The 20,344-nt window shown below is 45.8% G+C and overlaps 1 protein-coding gene across 1 annotated transcript; it reads right to left on the reverse strand.

Annotated features, from left to right (window-relative positions):
• Positions 1–210: 210 nt before the first annotated feature.
• Positions 211–20,117, reverse strand: LOC135553919 (neuronal pentraxin-2-like). Its single transcript, XM_064985858.1, has 5 exons — positions 19,180–20,117; positions 10,003–10,309; positions 9,330–9,571; positions 8,449–8,628; positions 211–8,139 (listed from the first exon to the last, which is right to left on the reverse strand). Exons 1-5 carry the CDS (start codon positions 19,834–19,836, stop codon positions 7,897–7,899), a joined length of 1,629 nt encoding a protein of 542 aa, XP_064841930.1. The 5' UTR covers positions 19,837–20,117; the 3' UTR covers positions 211–7,896.
• Positions 20,118–20,344: the final 227 nt, after the last annotated feature.

A 20,344-nucleotide genomic window follows, 5' to 3' on the forward strand; every position in this document is an offset into this window, starting at 1 on the left:
ACCCCTATGCAACACACAAACACATCAACACGCAAAGTCCAAATATATGCAATCACATGTAGAATATGCACAGTGAACATCAATTAATATAATTTCCTATTCATGTGTTATAGCCACCATCTAAGGCTGATATTAGAATCAATCATTTTGAAACTGAGATGTAGTAGGTTATTCATTGACACAGAGGAAAAGGAAGGAAATACACATAACTCACATTTGAAACAGACTTTACTTTTGGCCATTTGAGCTTTTCGGGCTGTGCATTTCAAAACCAGTGAAAACAAGGACATGAACACACAAAGTAAACCAACTCTGACAGGAAAGAAGAGGAAAAAGAGATGCCAAATTTGCCTAAACATAGAGTTAAATCCTGTTAAAAAATACAGGTAATACAAAGAGTGATTTTCCCAACACCGACTATAAGACATTGTTTGGTTAATAGAGAAATCTTGTTTATTCATTTTCTAAGCTGTACAGTTTGCCACAATATCACAGAGACCATAGAAGTGCAGACATGAGCCGAGCAGACCAGAGGCAGGCAAAACACTGATCACACTGCAGAATGATGTTGGAATAATAACTACAGTAGAGAAAGGAATGGACATTTCTTTAATATGGGTAAAGATACCCAGACAGGAACTTGCCACTTAGTCATAACCAGGGAAAGCGACAGTGATGTGCGGTTTGGGTAGGAAGGGTAGGCAGTGTGAAAATATATGATAAAATAACTAATGAAAAATAAATAAATATACTTTTTAATCAATATTCATTATCAACTTCATTTTTTTCTGCATGATAAAATAGATGTCTGAACTAGTACTACTACTTCCCAAATTTGCAGTGATCTGGTACAAAATGCTCAAGGAGGCGAGGGGAAAGGCAGCCTCGCCATGTACCTTTTCCCCGCCCTTCAAATTCAAACTCAATGAAAGGAATTGACATGACTTGCGAATTCGTGTTTCTACCTTATACTGCCAGCTAACGGATGAAGGCAGGTAGAGAGCTTTGCAAGAGGATAGTCAGAGCTCGCCCCTGCCTATTGTCATGACTCTCTGTCCTTGGTGAGGCTCAAAGCTGCCAGATCAGCTCGACACAGGGTTGACAGATAGCCAGACCCCTCTTCCACCAGAGAGGAAGGGGAGTTGGGCCGGTTTTATGACTTAACGCCGGTCGTAAACTTTCTTTCCCTTGCCCTGCAGTACTGAAAAAAGGAATGTGCTGTGGGTAGAGAGACTCTTGGCTAAGAACTCCAACAGCAAAAGATTGGACATTGGAACATTTGTTTTGAAATCGAAACGTTTGGAATTGTTGGTGGGGATCCAAACAGTAATCATGTCATATCGTTTATTATTTGAATGTGTATATGTCCTAGTTATCAGGTTTGCATCTAAATGTTGTATACAATACATTATTAGATATAAGAATACTTTTTAAGTATAAAATACTTTTGTGAAGATAAAATTTGATTTTAGCCTTCTGAATGAGATATTGACTTTCATATAAACTTGAGCCCAGTCAGTAACCCTGTCCACGTGAGCACATATATTGTGTCAACAGGACAGAACGCCCTCCAAGGCCAGAGTGCTTAAAAGGACTCGCTGAGAATTTAAATACAGACCAGAGAACGTGAGGACGTGGTCCACACGTTGAAATGGTTAAAACTACAAGACCAGAAAATGGTAAGACCCTCTGAAACTCTCGAAGAGTGAAGAAGGTGAAGACCAGACCAAACATTCCCAGTCTGCAGCTGGTATGTGAAGTAGTCTCGGGCATTTGACCAAAGACGGGAGGGAGGAATAGATCCCTTTCACCACCGCGTGGTACACCTGAAGGATCCATTCTAATAACACTCCAGAACAAAGAAGCATACTAAGGACATTGTGACCTATGGTGGACAACCAGAGACTTCAAACTACAGAGAGACGACAGACAAAGACATCAACGTGTAAATATATGTTGCATTTCTAATCCGAATGAGCGGTTGTTAGGGTGCTAAATATTCTGACTACAGTGAGCGTAGTTTCCAAATGTATATACGAGAATTTGACTCTGTCTCTCCCTCTCCTTACATAACCCCCCTTTACATTGTTTATCAAGCCGTCATATCAGGTTAGTCCACTAGGGACTATATAATCACTGTATATAGATTTTTCTATTGTGCTATTGACTGTGTTGTTGTTTTTTGTCGCACTGCTTCGCTTTATCTTGGCCAGGTCGCAGTTGTAAATGAGAACTTGTTCTCAACTGGCCTACAAGGGTTAAATAAAGGTGAAATAAAATAAAATAAAAATAGGGACTGTTGTCATTGCATTAGTAATCAATAACCTATACTGTGTGTGTGTGTTTATGTATTTCTGTGTGATTGTTTAGTTAGTTAGTAAATAAATAATGAAGCCAATTTGTGTATCGCTGATTCATCACTTAAGTTAGGGTACGTGCAGATTTACGAAGTCAACAACGTTCAGAATGAGAGGTAATAATTAATATGAGGTAATACTGATGAGGTAATAATTAATAATGTACTGTTATTGATGTAAGAGATATTTAGATCATCTGTAGAGTTTAAGTCGAGAGATAGTAACTCAGGAAACAATTTTACCCGTGGTGCCCCAAATTCCTAATGAGTTAATTGCTACATGATTAATTTAATAGAGTAATAATTATAAGTAGTAGGTAATTATTCGATAAATAGCAGTCATCACATTGGATTTTCTAGAGAGACAGTGTGAAGACCAACACCTGAGTTTAGCGACCTACATCTAAAGAAAATAGAAAATGACACGATAATTTCAAACTGAGTTGTATCAACGGAAAGACTGGCTCTGTGGCTGCACTGCTAGCAGCCGACTCTACTGCTTCCCCTGCCTGCTGTTCTCCACCAGTGACAGTGTGTGGACAAGAGTTGAACAATTTGTCTATAGCGTTCAACAAGCGTGAGAAACCTGTGTCTCACATCAAAGCCAGATAGCTCTTAAGACATTTGGCAGCTCACAGATAGATCTGGTATTCAATGAACAATGGAGATTGAATATCAGCATGCACAATGCAAAGGTAAAAGAGAACCGTGAGATTTTGAAAGCCCTAGCTAATTAATGCTATGGCATGCTACCTAGGTAAACAGACGGTGGCATTTTGCAGCAATGATGAGAGTGCCAGCACATCAACCAGGCCTAGGGGCAACTATGTGGAACTATTACATGCCTTTGCTGAACGAAATGAACAGCTAGCAAACCATCCAGAGACCGCCACCGTGTTGGCCTATGATGAAATTTTCAAGGAAACTGATGCGCTCTTCCGTGTTCTGCAGAACAAAGTGATGGATATGAGTGTCTGCCATCCCCAGATCAGCGACACAATGAAAGCACTGGAACGGCAGCAACAAGACTTTGATAGCTTCTATGAGTGATTTGAGCAGAAATGCAATGATCTGGGCCTGGCAAGAAGCAAAATTCATAGTAAACAGCCGATCATAGTAAGGAGAGGGCAAATCTATAGCAACACACTGCACAATACCAATGTTCAGATGAGAGCCAATTTTGACCACTTTTGTGAACTTAATTTCCAGGGTTTAGTAGTTAGGGTTTCTTTAACGAGTCGGAGGCGAAGGATTTACTCCAGACAAGGCCCCCATCCCTGTCATTTGCAGGAGAAAGAGATGGAGATATTTGGGACGTAGGTCTGTCTGCTTTATAAGGATCTGACGGCGAGTGGGTAATCTGCCTTTACCATCGGTTCTATTAGCCAATGTACAATCACCGGATAACAAACATAGATTAACTACGAGCACGTATATCCTACTAACGGGACATTAAAAACTGTAATATCATATGTTTCACCGAGTTGTGGCTAAAAGACGACATAAATAACATACAGGTGGTGGGTTTTGCACTTTTTCGGCAGGATAGAACAGCCGTTGTAATGAGGTGCGTACTGGCGGCAGAGAAGTCAGGTGCAGGAGAGCGATTTACAACGGTGTCGTTTAATAAACATAAAACACCGTCAACAGAAGAATACATGAAATGTGTCAAACAAAACCCGGTAATAACCAGCATACCGTGCACAAGCACTACAAGAAACAATTACGGATAAGGACATGGGGGGAGAACAGAGGGTTAAATACACAACATGGAATGGATGGAATTGGAACAAGGTGTGATGGAAGACAAGACAAAACCAAAAGAAAATGAAAAGTGGATCGGCGATGGCTAGAAGGTCGGTGACTTCGACCGTCGAACGCCGCCTGAACAAGGAGAGGGACCAACTTCGGCGGATGTCGTGACCTCTGGTAAGACAAGGGGTGAGGGTCTATGTATATTTGTAAACAACAGCTGGTGCACAAAATCTAAGGAACTCTCAAGGTTTTGCTCACCTGAGGTAAAGTATCTCATGATAAGCTGTAGACCACACTATTTACCGCGAAAATTTTAATCTATATTATTGGTAGCTGTCTATTTACCAGCACAAACCAATGCTGGCACTAAGACCGCACTCAATGAGCTATATATGGCCATAAGCAAACAGGAAGACGCTCATCCAGAGGCGGCACTCCTAGTGGCCGGGGACTTTAATGCAGGGAAACTTAAATCCGTTTTACCTCATTTCGACCAGCATGTTAAATGTGCAACAAAAGGGAAAAAACTCTAGACTACCTTTACTCCACTCACAGAGACGTGTACAAAGCTCTCCCTCGCCCTCAATTTGGTAAAAATGACCATAATTCTATCCTCCTGATTCCTGCTTACAACAGGTATACATTCACATGGCCGCAGGGCCAGAAGGACTACCAGGACGTGTACTCCGAGCATGCGCTGACCAACTGACAAGTGTCTTCACTGACATTTTCAACCTCTCCCTGACTGAGTCTGTTAAACCTACATGTTTCAAGCAGACCACCATAGTCCCATGTGCCCAAGAACACCAAGGTAACCTGCCTAAATTACTACTGACCGTACCACTCACATATGTTGCCATGAAGTGCTTTGAAAGGCTGGTCATGGCTCACATCAACGCTATTATCCCAGAAACCCTAGAACCTTTCCAATTTGCATACTGTCCTAACAGATCCACAGATCTCTATTGCACTCCACACTGCCCTTTCCCACATGGACAAAAGGAACACCTATGTGAGAATGCTATTCATTCACTACAGCTCAGCTTTCAACACCATAGTGCCCTGAAATCTCATCACTAAGCTAAGGACCCTGGGACTAAACATTTCCCTCTGAAACTGGATCCTGGACTTCCTGACGAGCCGCCCCCAGCTGGTAAGGGTAGGTAACAACACATCCGCCACGTTGATCCTCGACACAGGGGCTCCTCAGGGGTGCGTGCTCAGCCCCCTCCTGTACTCCCTGTTCACTCATGACTGCACGGCCAGGCACGACTCCAACAATATAATTAAGTTTGCTGATGACACAACAGTGGTAGTCGTGATCACCAACAACAACGAAACAGCATATAGGAAGGAGGTCAGAGACATGGCCGTGTGGTGCCAGGACAACAACCTCTCCCTCAACATGATCAAGATTAAGGAGATGATTGTGGACTACAGGAAAAGGAGGACTGAGCACGCCCTCATTCTCATCGAAGGGGCTGTAGTAGAGCAGGTTGAGAGCTTCAAGTTCCTTGGTGTCCACATCACCAACAAACTATCATGGTCCAAACACACCAAGGTAGCCATGAAGAGGGCACGACAAAGCTTATTCCCCCTCAGGAGACTGGAAAGATTAGTCATGGGTCTTCAGATCCTCAAATTCTACAGCTGCACCCTTCGAGAGCATCCTGATTGGTTGCATCACTGCCTGGTATGGCACCTGCTTGGCCTCTGACCGCAAGGCACTACAGAGGGCAGTGCATATGCCCCAGTACATCACTGGGGCCAAGCTTCCTGCCATCCATGACCTCTTTAACAGGCGGTCAGATGAAGGCCCTAAAAGTTGTCAAATACTCCAGAAGCCCTAGTCATAGACTGTTCTCTCTGCTACCGCACGGCAAGCGGTACCGGAACATCAAATCTAGGTCAAAAAGACCTCTTAACAGCTTCTACCCCCAATTAACTCTGTACCGGTACCCCCTGTCGCTGTCTGTGGTGCTGAAAGTCACCTGAGTGAGGCACAAGCAATTACGGCCTGAGTCTAATGGTTGCTGCTGTTTGATGGTTATCTTTGTGATCGTGTCAATACCGATAAACACCATAACACCGTAGCTTTATGAGCCTCAATAGAATGTGCCTACCCGGCCTCAGACCTCACGTCACTGGATGGCAAGCTGTAGAAGATTAAGAGGGTTTTCATACATTGAATTATATATGAATGTGCATTGATATGTAAAATGAATACACGTCTGCAGTATAATGACATGCATTTAAACCCATTGTTATTCATATCACTGTTTACATTGAATATAAAAGCATTATATAACACAGTTTATACATGACAGTACAACTTGGTACCAATACTTATTCTGGTGTTCTAGAAAGTATCAAACTTTGTGCTATACCATATTGTGCAACACAGTAATTCAATGAGCTTGGGTAACAGCACTGCCCAAGTCTAAGACATATTTTTTGTATCAATTCAAGCCACACATTGACATTACTGGATACAGTTACTGAATTTGAATTAGTGCCAAAGAGATTAGTTCATATCTCTGTTTCTGTAGTTCTTATTAGTCATAGGGAATGATTAGACATGCTGTATTACTAAGATAGACTATTTATAAAAATGTTAACGAGAAGGAATATGAAAAGAGATACAGTACAAATGCTATTTTGAAACAATTTGATACAAAAAGTTATTTAAAAAATCAACGCGATTGTGTGTTCTTAATGTCTGCATATAAAATGTTATATATAATCATAATGTACACTTGAGTTATCCCCTTCGGTTAGACACAAGTCAGATGATAGAGAAAGCTATAGATACCCAATTGTTTGCTCCTATTGAGAAAAACAAAATCGGCTCCTAGGACCTAGTGCTTGGCCATAGACCAAGTCCAAAGCAGCAGTTGAAATGCAAAAGTATGTATGCCTAGCCGACCCACTCTGTGTCCTGTAGCTCTGAATAAACTTAATCAACAATAGATGTAAAACATAAAAAAATAAAACATGCAAAACAAAATTACCCCTTGAGGGATAAATGAAGTCTTTATGAATAGTTACAAAACCAGTGTCACTCCCACTTCTAAACGCGCCTCATTTCCCCATTCCCTTACTCCCTTTCACCCAAGCTCCACCCATAAATTCACTTCACAAATTCACAATGTATAATATACCGAACATTGCAGATAGAAATGTGATGAATAGAGCTGACTTGATTCCTTAATCTACTGTCAGTTAGGCATTCCTGCTGTTCTACATAACTAGTTGTTCAGATAGGAATATGTTACCTCCACAATGTTTTGCCCTACTTCAATACAGCTGTATAATATGACACGTACAGTACGGCTGGGAAATTGCCAGGGATCTCACGAATATTATCATGATACTTACATGTAGGTGACAATACTGATTCTCACAATTCTTTATGTATTGCGATTCAATACTGCGATTTTATTACAATTTGATGTTCCAAAGAGATTGCTCTCTATATGTCTGCTGAAGAGAGACGAGAGAGCATGAGAAAATTAGTTTTGATCAGTCATGGAAATAAAAGCATTGAAAACATGTTGGCTCACTATTTTAAAAGAAAATGAAGAGCAACAAAATACCAGCGTTCTGGCGCAGGCATAGCTGACTAGTGCTAGCTAACCTACATAGCAACAACAACAAAAAGTATCACTATAATATTGTCCAAAAGAATATTGCGATATGTAACTGTATTGATTTTTCCCCAATCACTTGTCCTACTCTGAGACGCTTTGTAAGTTAGGTCCCTGGATCCTATATCACCCTTCCCCTCACAGTGGGGTGTTGGTGAGTTTGGCAGCGCAGGGCTCCATGGGCACCTTGGTGGCTCCTCCAAACACCTCTACTTCCCGTTTGGTCCAGGGGGCCACATTACCCTTTGGCTGGGGGCTGTGCTGGCTGCAGTGGGCCAGGCTGGACACCTCGCTGGGGGTCAGGACCTGTTCCCATAAGTTCCACTGGGATAACTCCCCCACCATGGCTTGGGACGAGTCAAAACGCCCGCCCAGATTGTCCTACAGGCAGAAGGAGGTGGAGGAGTGAAAGGGGTGAAAAGAGGAAGGGATGTGTCAGAGTTTGGTCTAGTGGTAACTCCGGACTTGGCATTGCCATGAGAGACTGGGGTTTGATGCTCAAGTCCCCCACTTCAACTTTGCATGTTCCTCTCACCTGCCCCTTCTCATTTCATCCCTGTGTCTATATCTCAATGAACAATAAAATATGCTCTCCTTTAAAAACAACAACCCCTATAGGTCTATGCCGTTGCGGTCTCTTCAACCTGCCACTCCTGACCTCACCAAAATACCAACCTCTCCAGGTCTTACCTGTTCCTGCCCCAGGATGAGGACTCCCCCAGGCCTGATGTGGTGCCAAGCTGCCAGGCCCTGCCCCTCTCCTCTCAGCTTGCCCCCCTGGTAGGCCTGCCACGCCCCACCTCTCTGGCTCCAGCTTACACAGATGTGGTGCCAGCTGCCCCGAGACAGGTTCAGAGGTAACTGCACCACCTAGGGGTGGGAGGTCAACAGTTTGGGTTAGTGTGAGTGTTGGTGCTATAGCGCAGGTAATGCAGTGATACTGCAGACTATATTAGACTGCAAATTGGGTATTTAAGATGGCAATAGCAAACAATTCAATGGACAATCAATCATACGACGAAGTGGTTCTCAGTACTGACCCTAAACCATGTGTTGTAAAGAATATCCTACACTAAAACTCAATATTATATTAAATAAAATATTGTACTTTTTAAGTGTTGATATCTTGCTGCTTAACACACTGTATGGAGACATTAAACAAATTTCCCCCTGGAATATATTAATCCAGCTCTTTTATTACAGTAACATTTGAGGACTGCAGTATTAATTTTTCAAAGGCACGGACTGCCCTTCCTCAAGGGCACAGCCAGCTAGGTAGCTCTCTATGCCTTCCAGGCAATGTATTACCATAATGGCCTCATGCTGATCTACACTACACTCCCAGCTCTAGCCTAAACTGTGCTTTGTCTTTGTCCCAAATAGTATCCTATTCCCTATGTAGCACACTAGTTTTGACCAGGGCTCTGGTCAAAAGTAGTGCAGTACATAGGGAATAGGGTGCCATTTTGGTCGCAGAAATCATTCTCAGGTACTGTTATAGCTCCATCTTAAATTGTGCTGTGTCTTACTCAGTGTGCCCTAAAATACTTCTGCTCTGTTTCCTCCATTACCTTGTCGTTAATGAGCAGCTCCACAGGGGTGTTCATGCCCTGCAGCAGAACTAGCTCATTTGGCTGCTCCGCTACAGCGTAGGAGAAGGGGGTGCCGATGCCCCCCTCGGTGGGTCTCAGCCAGAGGCACACGGTGAAGGCACGCAGCTCAGGGATGGGGTGCTGCACCACTGCGTACATATAGTTGGTACGTGCTGGGAAGGACAGCTTGTAGCCCTCGGGATAGGTGTACTCTGAAAGTCCTGGGGTAAGGAGGTATGGGTGGAGAAATAGAGAGGGATGGAGAGAGTGTTTGAGTAATGAAGTAATTTGGTAGGGGGGGAGATGTTGAATAGACTTGTCTTATTAGGACTTTGTAGTGTATTTGGGGGTTTATACAATGGCTACATCACACATTTGACTTCTTTCCCGCCCCCAGGATATCTCATCTCTCTTCTGTGATATATCCACTTGGATTTTCTTTCTTGTTATGTACTTTTTTCTTATTCTGTATCATAATGTGTTGATGTCGTTTTCATAGATTGATAATAAGTTACCTTTCTGGTACATCAGTTATGGTTTCAGGTCCCGACTCTTAACCTCCCCCACCATATAAATTAATATCATTCAGGTAGGACTATCACTCATGACCATTGATCTTCTCTTACTCCTAACCCTCTGCCCCTCCTCTCACCCTCCTCCAGGCCAGCGATGCGGTGGTGTAGGGAGTTCATCCCCTGGTCGATCTCCTGCCTGTGTCTTTGGGATTCCTTTCGCAGGGCCTTCCTCTCCTTCTCCAGGAGTTCCAGCTTCCTCTCAAGCTCTCCTTCCAGATCCTCCACCCGTGGCCACTGCTTTGGTCCATCCCCTGCCTGTCCCCCTGGCCCTGCCTCACCCCAACCATCAGGGGCCTCAGAGAGCACACCACCACCACCTCTTGAAGTCATCGCAGTTGCTGCATCTGTGTGGTTGTGAGGGAATGCCAGCGGTCCAATATCTGACTTCATGGGAGGGAGGGAAGAGCAGACAATGACATAGAAAGACAAATGAAGCCAGCAGTGTTGTAGTACATTTTGAGTGTCTCTGTCGGGTCTCGGTGAGGCCAGTGGCGAGGTGGAAACTATATATCAGGGCACATGCGAAACCCAAATGCAGACACAGGGGTCAGATGGTTGGAGTCCTACAATGTTTTTTAATCCAAAGGAGTAGGCAAGAGAATGGTAGTGGACAGGCAAAAAAGGTCAAAACCAGGTCAGAGTCCATCAGGTACAGAGTGACAGACAGACTTGTGGTCAAGACAGGCAAAATGGTCAGGCAGGTAGGTACAAAGTCCAGAAACAGGCAAGGGTCAAAACCAGGAGGACTATAAAAAGGAGAATGCAAAAAGCAGGGGAACAGGAAAACCGCTGGTTGACTTGGAAACCTACAAGACAAACTGGCACAGAGAGACAGGAAACACAGGGATAAATACAATAAGCGACACCTGGAGCGGGTGGAGACAATCACAAGGACTGGTGAAACGGATCAGGGTGTGACACTATATGCAGGTATACACCGTATACCCTATTTTTTTTTCAGTGGGTATTGCATATATATTTTTATACATTTTAACTCTATATCTGACATGGTACACGTGTCTTTTTTTAATCCCATAACCATGTGTGTGGTTTTTGTTTCAATGTAGATTTGTTTAAGTACCAAGAATCACTCTATGTGTCATGTCTTGTTATGTCTGTTCCTGTCCTTTCTCTTCATTCTCTCTCTCTGCTGGTCTTTTTAGGTTACCTTCTCTGTCTCTCATCCCTCAGCTGTTATACATTTCCCCTAACTAGCTCATTCTCTCTTTCCCCACCTGTTCTCTCTTCCCCCTCTGATTAGGTCTCTATTTCTTTCTCTGTTCCTGCTACTTTCAGTGTCTGATTCTTGTTTGTGTTTTTTGATGCCAGAAGCAAGCTGTCGTCTCGTTTGCTTCCACCTTGTCCTGTCCTGTCGGAGTCTGCATGGCAGGTGCAACCTGCATTATACTACGTTCTTTTGTTCCATTGACTACGTTGGAAGAGGATTTATGCCATTCCTGTTTTTTATTAAAGAACTCTGTTTTCTGTTAAAACCGCGTTTGGGTCTTCACTCAAGTTCATAACAGAAGAATCAGACCAAGAATGGACCCAGCGGCTCCGGACCCTTTTCACTCCGCCGTCGAGATCCAGGGAGCGATGCTAGGCAGACACGAGGAGGAATTGTCTGCTGCTCAACATGCCGTTGAGACCCTGGCCGTCCAAGTCTCCGACCTCACAAGACGGGTTCACCAACTCCACCTCGATCCACCGCCCACTTCCAGGGTTTCCGAGTCTCCGGAGCCCAGGATCAACAACCCGCCGTGTTACTCTGGGGAGCCCACTGAGTGCCGCTCATTCCTCACTCAGTGTGATGTGGTGTTCTCTCTCAGCCCAACACTTACTCCAGGAGCGCAGCCCGCATCGCCTACGTCATTTCTCTCCTTACCGGACGGGCGCGTGAGTGGGGCACGGCAGTCTGGGAGGCGAGGGCTGAGTGTATTAACCAGTATCAGGACTTTAAGGAGGAGATGATACGGGTTTTTGACCGTTCTGTTTTTGGCGAGGAGGCTTCCAGGGCCCTGTCTTCCCTATGTCAGGGGAATAGATCCATAACGGATTATTCTATTGAGTTTCGCACTCTCGCTGCCTCTAGTGACTGGAGCAGGCCGGCTTTGCTCGCTCGTTTTCTGGAGGGTCTCCACGTCGAGGTTAAGGATGAGATCCTCTCCCGGGAGGTTCCTTCCAGTCTGGACTCCTTAATAGCTCTCGCTATTCGCATAGAGCGACGGTTTGATCTTCGTCGCCGAGCTCGTGGAAAGGAGCTCACGTTCTCCGTTGCTCCCCTCTCCACATCACTGCCACCTGCCGCATCACTGCCACCCTCCCCCGCCGGCTCGGATGCTGAGCCTATGCAGCTGGGGGTATTCGCATCTCGGCCAAGGAGAGGGAACGGAGAATCACCAATCGCCTCTGTCTCTACTGCGGCTCCGCTGGTCATTTTGTCACCTCATGTCCAGTAAAGGGCCAGAGCTCATCAGTAAGAGGAGGGCTACTGGTGAGCGCAACTACTCAGGCCTCTCCTTCTGGATCACGCACTACCTTTCCGGTCCATCTCCGCTGGCCCGGTTCATCTGCTTCCTGCAGTGCCTTGATAGACTCTGGGGCGGAGGGCTGTTTTATGGACGAGACCTGGGCTCGGGAACATGACATTCCTCTCAGACAGTTAGGGGAGCCCAGGGCCTTGTTCGCTTTAGATGGTAGTTCTCTCCCCAAGATTCAGCGTGAGACGCTGCCTTTAACCCTCACTGTCTCTGGTAATCATAGCGAAACCATTTCTTTTTTAATTTTTCGTTCACCTTTTACACCTGTTGTTTTGGGTCATCCCTGGCTAGTGCGCCATAACCCTTCTATTAATTGGTCTAGTAATACTATCCTATCCTGGAATGTTTCTTGTCATGTAACCTGTTTAATGTCTGCTATCCCTCCTGTTTCCTCTGTCTCTTCTTCACAGGAGGAGCCTGGCGATTTGACAGGGGTGCCGGAGGAGTATCACGATCTGCGCACGGTGTTCAGTCGTTCCAAGGCCACTTCTCTCCCTCCACACCGGTCGTATGACTGTAGTATTGATCTCCTTCCGGGAACTACTCCCCCGGGGTAGATTATACTCTCTGTCGGCTCCCGAACGTAAGGCTCTCGAGGATTATTTGTCGGTTTCGCTCGACGCCGGTACCATAGTCTCCTCCTCCTCCCCCGCCGGCGCGGGTTCTTTTTGTTCAGAAGAAGGACGGGTCCCTGCGCCCATGCGTGGATTATCGAGGCTGAATGACATAACAGTTAAGAATCGTTATCCGCTTCCTCTTATGTCTTCAGCCTTCGAGATCCTGCAGGGAGCCAGGTTTTTCACCAAATTGGACCTTCGTAACGCCTACCATCTCGTGCGCATCAGGGAGGGGGACGAGTGGAAGACGGCGTTTAACACTCCGTTAGGGCACTTTGAATACCGGGTTCTTCCTTTCGGCCTCGTTAACGCTCCAGCTGTCTTTCAGGCACTAGTTAACGACGTCCTGAGAGACATGCTGAACATTTTTTTTTCGTTTACATGGATGATATCCTGATTTTTTCACCGTCTCTCTCGATTCATGTTCAGCACGTGCGGCCGCGTCCTCCAGCGCCTTTTGGAGAACTGTCTTTATGTGAAGGCTGAGAAGTGCACTTTTCATGCCGCCTCTGTCCCTTTTCTCGGTTCCGTTATTTCCGCTGAGGGCATTAAGATGGATCCCGCTAAGGTCCAGGCTGTCATTGATTGGCCCGTTCCTAAGTCACGCGTCGAGCTGCAGCGCTTTCTGGGCTTCGCTAATTTCTACCGTCGTTTCATCCGTAATTTCGGTCAGGTGGCAGCTCCTCTCACAGCCCTTACTTCTGTTAAGACGTGCTTTAAGTGGTCCGTTTCCGCCCAGGGAGCTTTTGATCTTCTTAAGAATCGTTTTACATCCGCACCTATTCTTGTTACACCTGACATCTCTAGACAGTTTGTTGTTGAGGTTGACGCGTCAGAGGTGGGCGTGGGAGCCATTCTTTCTCAGCGCTCTCTCTCTGACGGCAAGGTCCATCCTTGCGCGTTTTTCTCTCATCGCTTATCGCCGTCAGAACGTAACTATGATGTTGGTAATCGCGAACTGCTCGCCATCCGCTTAGCTCTAGGCGAATGGCGACAGTGGTTGGAGGGCGACCGTTCCTTTTGTCGTTTGGACTGACCATAGGAACCTTGAGTACATCCGTTCAGCCAAACGACTTAATGCGCGTCAGGCTCGTTGGGCTCTGTTTTTCGCTCGTTTCGAGTTTGTTATTTCTTATCGTCCGGGCTCAAAAAACACCAAACCTGATGCTTTATCTCGTCTCTTCAGTTCTTCTGAGGTCTCCACCGACCCCGATGGGATTCTCCCTGAGGGGCGTGTTGTCGGGTTGACTGTCTGGGGAATTGAGAGGCAGGTAAAGCAAGCACTCGCTCACACTCCGTCGCCGCGAGCTTGCCCTAGGAACCTTCTGTTCGTTCCCGTTCCTACTCGTCCGGCCGTTCTTCAGTGGGCCCACTCTGCCAAGTTAGCCGGCCACCCCGGCCTTCGGGGTGCGCTCGCTTCCATTCGCCAGCGTTTCTGGTGGCCCACTCGGGAACGTGACGCGCGTCGATTTGTCGCCGCTTGTTCGGTCTGCGCGCAGACTAAATCTGGGAACTCTCCTCCTGCCGGCCGTCTCAGACCGCTTCCCATTCCCTCTCGACCGTGGTCTCACATCGCTTTAGATTTTATCACCGGACTGCCTTCATCAGCGGGAAGACAGTTATTCTTACGGTTGTCGATAGATTCTCTAAGGCGGCTCATTTCATTCCTCTCGATAAGCTCCCTTCTGCTAAGGAGACGGCTCAGATCATTATCGAGAATGTTTTCCGAATTCATGGCCTTCCGTCTGACGTCGTTTCCGACAGAGGCCCGCAGTTCACGTCTCAATTTTGGAGGGAGTTTTGCCGTTTGATTGGGGCTTCCGTCAGTCTCTCGTCCGGCTTTCATCCCCAGTCTAACGGTCAAGCCCGAACGGGCCAATCAGACTGTTGGTCGCATTTTACGCAGTCTTTCTTTTCGTAACCCTGCGTCTTGGTCAGAACAGCTCCCCTGGGCAGAGTACGCCCACAACTCGCTTCCCTCGTCTGCTACCGGTCTATCCCCTTTTCAGTGTAGCCTCGGGTACCAGCCTCCGCTGTTCTCATCTCAGCTCGCCGAGTCCTGCGTCCCCTCCGCTCAGGCTTTTGTCCAGCGTTGCGAGCGCACCTGGAAGGGGGTCAGGTCGGCACTTTGCCGTAATAGGGCGCAGACTGTGAGGGCCGCTAATAAGCGTAGGACCAAGAGTCCTAGATATTGTTGCGGTCAGAGAGTATGGCTCTCCACTCAGAACCTTCCCCTTAAGACAGCTTCTCGCAAGTTGGCCCCGCGGTTCATTGGTCCGTTCCGTATTTCCCAGGTCATTAATCCTGTCGCAGTGCGACTTCTTCTCCAGCGCTATCTTCGTCGCGTTCACCCGGTCTTCCATGTCTCCTGTGTTAAGCCCGTTCTTCGCGCCCCCGCTCGTCCCTCCCCCCCATCCTTGTCGAGGCGCACCCATCTACAGGGTTCGTAAGATTTTGGACATGCGCCCTCGGGGCCGTGGTCATCAGTACCTAGTGGATTGGGAGGGGTACGGTCCTGAGGAGAGGAGTTGGGTTCCCTCTCGGGACGTGCTGGACCGTTCGCTGATCGATGATTTCCTCCGTTGCCGCCAGGTTTCCTCCTCGAGTGCGCCAGGAGGCGCTCGGTGAGTGGGGGGGTACTGTCATGTCTTGTTATGTCTGTTCCTGTCCTTTCTCTTCATTCTCTCTCTCTGCTGGTCTTTTTAGGTTACCTTCTCTGTCTCTCATCCCTCAGCTGTTCTACATTTCCCCTAACTAGCTCATTCTCTCTTTCCCCACCTGTTCTCTCTTCCCCCTCTGATTAGGTCTCTATTTCTTTCTCTGTTCCTGCTACTTTCAGTGTCTGATTCTTGTTTGTGTTTTTTGATGCCAGAAGCAAGCTGTCGTCTCGTTTGCTTCCACCTTGTCCTGTCCTGTCGGAGTCTGCATGGCAGGTGCAACCTGCATTATACTACGTTCTTTTGTTCCATTGACTACGTTGGAAGAGGATTTATGCCATTCCTGTTTTTTATTAAAGAACTCTGTTTTCTGTTAAAACCGCGTTTGGGTCTTCACTCAAGTTCATAACACTATGTGACCCTGATTGAGCCCACTGCAGTAAAAGGTTAACTTCTTGTCGAAAGTAATTCTTGAAAAGGGAGAAGCAAACAAATTTGCAACAACTTCCTCTTTGATAGCACCTGCTGCAGCTGCTGCAAATTAGTCTACAACAAAGGATAGCTAGCTAGACCATGTGAAAACTACTGCTTGCTATTGCGCAGTGACCCGTTGGCCTCTGAGAAGAGAATGCTTTTTTGTTAAAATGATCCCACCGATTACAAGTCAAAATGTGATTGGTTGATTCCACTGTCACTCCAAAATGTTTCCCTAACACAGTTTAATGGCAGATGCCTTCTATCTAGCTTATGATGGCCTAGCCAATGGCTGACTTAGCTAGCCCCAGAAATGACCAAAGAAAAATCCTGATTGGATATGTGTTAACCCTTTCCTTTCCAACAAAAACTGAAGCAATTAAATCAGAACATAATTGAAAAGAGTAATATAATTATAATTATTATTGTTATTATTATTTTAGAAATCCTTTGCCCTTCTCTGAAGGTGTAGAAGGCCCTCATTGTTCCCCACTGTGTTTGGGTTAGTAATCATTTGTAGAGTGGCTCTATTTGTCCTTCGTATGCATTTTTTTCTCACCATTCTGAATGTCTAAGAAATCCATACTGTATGTTCTTCTGAAATATGAACACAGAAATACTGGACATTTGAACTCTTATTATGGTGGCGATTTGACTAAATTACAATCATGGTCTTGAATTGGACTCAAATTTTTCTGGTCTCGCTCTTGACTCGGTCTCAGACCCCTTGTCCCCCTCCCGGTCTCAGTCTTGACTTGGTCTCACCCCCTCCGATCTTGGTTTTGACTCTGACCCGATTTGCTCTGGTCTTGAATCGGTCTCGCTTTTAGGTGGTCTCGAACGCAACACTGGAAGCCAGTTCGATTTTTAGTGCTGCACCCACACTTTTTAATGTGCTGTTATTAATGGGGGCCTTTGTGTTAGATAAGCACTCTAATCTCCGGATTTGTTATTATTTGTATTATGGACAAACAATTATGTGCAGAGAAATGCAGAAATAGTGCCAGGAAAACAAGTAATTGAAGGCCCTCTCAGTCAATAGTCAGCCAAGGAAAAACACTACAACTGCAGCAAAGCGAAGTGCAGTCAAATAGACACACAGACAACGCAACATATTATTTACAGTGAGGCACATGCTGTTACATATAGAGCAGTGGTTCTCAACATGAGGTACTAGTACCCTTAGGGGTACCTCACCTTTCCACATGGGGTACATTTGTTAAGACTATAGTTCTATTGATCAGTTGCACAATGACTGGGGGTTCAGTGACCAAAGACAGTAGGACCACAGATACAGAGGTACACCACTGATAGTATAATAGTAGTGTGCTAGGCAGAGGCTGAAAAAAGAATATGATGGTCTCTGCTCTCAACAAATATAGGCAACTGGTCAGATGAATAATTTATTATATTTTCTCCAGAAGAAATGGGGTTGTACATCACATGTTGCTTGGCAGGCAGCTATAAAGCCGCTTTGTGTTACTCTACTCTCCCCTCCCTCCTCCACCCCCCCTCTTCTCCTCCCCTGGGCTAGTTATGTTGGGAAGCAGAGGTACCTGGAATAACAAATCCTCATGTATCTGTAGACTAGGCCTAACCAATTATCCTACAACATTCTAGTTTTGGGGTTTCCATTCATCAAATTGGCTAAATGTAACTTGAGTTGCGAAGCAGTGTTGAGAAGACATTGTAATGATGCAACAGCAACAAGTGATACCAAAATATGTAAATATATTTTGGTGAAGTAACTGATTGGTTCCTCAATATTGAGTTGAACTCTAATAAGCTATAGCCAAGTTGAATATAATGTATCTAATCAATTTCAATATAATGCAGCTAATCAATTTTCATGGACAATAAGTCAGATGTTGATATACAGGTAACTGCCAAAATAAAGTAAACACTCGAGTAAACGAGGGATATAAAGTACATTGAATGCAGATGCTTCCACAGGTGTGGTTCCTGAGTTAATTAAGCAATTACTGTAACATCCCATGCTTAGGGTCATGTATAAAAATTCCCAGTTGTCCATTATTTGGGAGTCCTTGCTATCCGTGGTCCTTGGGACTTTGACTTTAACCCATTGAAGTTGACATTCAAAATGGTTTAGGTCAGGGTTAAATTCAGGGTTAGCTAAGGGTTATGGTTAAAGTTAGGGTTTACGGTAAGGATAGGGATTAAGGTTAGGGTTTAGGGTAGGGATGTCCCAAGGATCCCAGATAGCAATAACCTTTATTTTAACCGTGGCTACAAAAATAGATCTCAGGGACTTTGAAAGATGGGGTCTCAAAGGAGCATAGGATGTTTAAAGGGTGTGTGTGTGTGTGTGTGTGTGTGTGTGTGTGTGTGTGTGTGTGTGTGTGTGTGTGTGTGTGTGTGTGTGTGTGTGTGTGTGTGTGTGTGTGTGTGTGTGTGTGTGTGTGCGTGTGTGTCACCAGATCTCAACCCATTGGAACACTTATGGGAGATTCCGGAGCAACGCCTGTGACAGTGTTTTCCATCAACAAAACACCAAATTATATAATTTATTGTGGAAGCATGGTGTCACATCAGCCCAAAGAGTTCCAGGCACTTGTAGAATCTATGCCAAGACTCGCTGTTCTGGCGGCTTGTGGTGGCTTGATGTGGGTGTTTCCTTTATTTTGGCAGTTACCTGTAGCCGGTCATCTCACCTAATCTAATACTGTCCCTGATTTCTATCAACTGGAACTGGTCTCAATTAAACAGTAAAACCACACAGCCACACCCACACCGACATACTGCGGTCAGAGACGTTAGTAGAAATTCAGATTGAGTGAATGCTATCGAGGTCTGCCAAGCAGGTCAGCTGACACACAAGAGCGGCAGAATTAGCCTATTCACTGATTTATTTAATGATACAATAACAAGTTCGTTTAAAATAAAAATATGTGATAGTGGAATTCAACACCAACAGACATGACACACGATTCTCACATTTTCCTTACCTCCAGTTTCTCTATGCGGTCTTTCATCTGAACGATAGCCTGTTCCAGCTCGTCCACAGCCTGAGCGGTGAGCAGCTGTGCCACAGTCGTCAACGGAGCACGGTCCCGGACTACGAGCCGGACCTCACCCACCCTCTTACCTCCCCAGAGCCCCGCGCCTCTACGCCCCTCTCTTCCGCTCTCACACTCCGAAAGCTTGCCTGACATTTCCCTAATGGTCCGCTGGTCGGTGATAATCTGGTCCTTCTGCTGGAGCACTGTCTGTTGTAGTTCCTCTGCCGTGGTGCGGAGGTTTCCCCAGTCTTCTCCGGCGTACAGCGACGGGTCTTCGGCTTGTTGCTGAAAGTTTTTGGGGTTGCATTCTCCGGCGGGGACTGGGGTGCAGATAAGTTGACTAATCTGCCTAGTTCCACCCACTGCATCAAAGCTGCTGGCGACGTGGAAGAAGGTGGGCGTTTCTCCGTGCTGCCTTTCAGAACCATGGATAGCGCCCAGGGGACCCGCTCGCGCCACGGAGCCCCCGGGGAAAGTCTGCTGCACTCCAGCGTATGGAGACTGCGACTGGTTGTCTGCCACAGGCTGCTGGGTAGACTCGGCAGCGGAGCCGGTATGGACCGCGGCGATGATGCAGAGGACTGCTCCAACGAAGGCCACCATCCCGGCGACCAAGATGATAACGATAAACTTCAGGTTGGCGGCGTAAGAAATCAATAATTATGAAAAAAAAACGTGTCTATCTAGTTCAACAACACTGAAATAGCGCAGCCTGAGTAAAACATTTTTGGCAGGTCAAACAATCCATGAACATATCATGAAAGACGCATTTTATGGCTTTGCTAGGCTTTTAGTCAATATATAGGATATGTCCCACATCATTTAATAATTAGGCGATAATGAATGCAGATACACGCTCCAACCGTTTCTATCTCATCCCTCTGTCTCTTGGATTCAGTGTTGTAAGGCTCCTCTATCTCGTTATCACCAGGACAACCAGAGAGAGAGAGAGAGAGCGAGAGAGAAAGAGAGCGAAACAGTATGCAAGTCAATAACAAGAGGCGGGAACGGGAGATGGTGCGAATGATATGAGACAGTGTCTCGCATCACATTTAGATCGAGGTGCTTTTCATATGCTGTTATCGCTTGATGTTATGTATTTATGTCGATG

The sequence above is a fragment of the Oncorhynchus masou genome, chromosome 14 (assembly GCF_036934945.1).
Source record: "Oncorhynchus masou masou isolate Uvic2021 chromosome 14, UVic_Omas_1.1, whole genome shotgun sequence".
Classification (NCBI taxonomy): Eukaryota; Metazoa; Chordata; class Actinopteri; order Salmoniformes; family Salmonidae; genus Oncorhynchus; species Oncorhynchus masou.